Source organism: Nestor notabilis, unplaced genomic scaffold, assembly GCF_000696875.1.
Source record: "Nestor notabilis isolate BGI_N333 unplaced genomic scaffold, ASM69687v1 scaffold26489, whole genome shotgun sequence".
Lineage (NCBI taxonomy): Eukaryota > Metazoa > Chordata > Aves > Psittaciformes > Psittacidae > Nestor > Nestor notabilis.
The window spans coordinates 8,340-9,123 of NW_009942738.1; the positions used below are offsets into that span (position 1 = coordinate 8,340).

At 48.6% G+C, this 784-nt stretch overlaps 1 protein-coding gene across 1 annotated transcript in view; it reads left to right on the forward strand.

Moving 5' to 3' along the window:
• LOC104411186 (semaphorin-4D-like) overlaps positions 1-405 on the forward strand; it is a gene marked incomplete at its 5' end in the record, with an annotated part of 6,882 nt that extends 6,477 nt beyond the window's left edge. The window contains one exon of the mRNA XM_010021553.1: positions 264-405. Coding sequence (XP_010019855.1) covers positions 264-405 — 142 coding nt within the window. The remainder of the gene's footprint in view (positions 1-263) is intronic.
• Positions 406-784: the final 379 nt, after the last annotated feature.

Genomic DNA, 784 nt, shown 5'->3' on the forward strand with positions numbered 1-784 from the left:
CGTTGGCCCGCTATGCCCTTTATGCCCAAGAAAAGCCAGAAGCAGCAAATATTGCCACAGCAAATAAGCATAAGGAAGCAGAAGCTGTGGGGTTTCAGTCTTCAGTACCAGCTCCTTCACTGAAGGAGGCAGCAAAGCAGGAATCTGCGGACAGCCAGAGAGAGAAGCTCATTTTAAAACTCCTGGGGGCTGGGTTTGCTCTTCTCGTCTTTATCTTGTTGGTTTTGAGCTTCCGCAAGTGTCATTTATCTCTTCCTTGGAAGATCAGAGAAACCAGCCCAGACCCCACCGGTAGAGCTGGCTCGGAAAGCCCAGCACTGGCTGCAGCGGGGCCGGGCTGTGGAGGGAGGAGTTCAGACACACAAACGGGTGGGCCATGAATCCCTGCTCGGGAGCTCGCTGTGAGGAGCACAGCGCCAGCACAACAGCTTCATCCCGAGCGCTGTGGCCCACAGAGCTCTTTGGCGAAGGTGACACGATGTTTCCTGTTAAGGGATGTGGAATATCAGTTCAGGTAGGAGGCAGAAACTCTGAGTTGAAGACAAGCTGTGTTGTTTATTACATAGATGTGTTACCAGTTACTGCTTTTACAAGCAAGTTTCCTTGTTTGGGTACCTTTTTGACATGATAGAACCGTAAGAATAAATTTCTTTCAGAAACTGATCCTGACCCACTTTTCTGTAAGGATGGGATTGCCCAGTTAAAGAGGCTGATGCTTCAGAAGCTATTCATAGTTGGCATTTAGTGTTTCACCTTCACACTTTCTGTTTAATCTACAAATAGC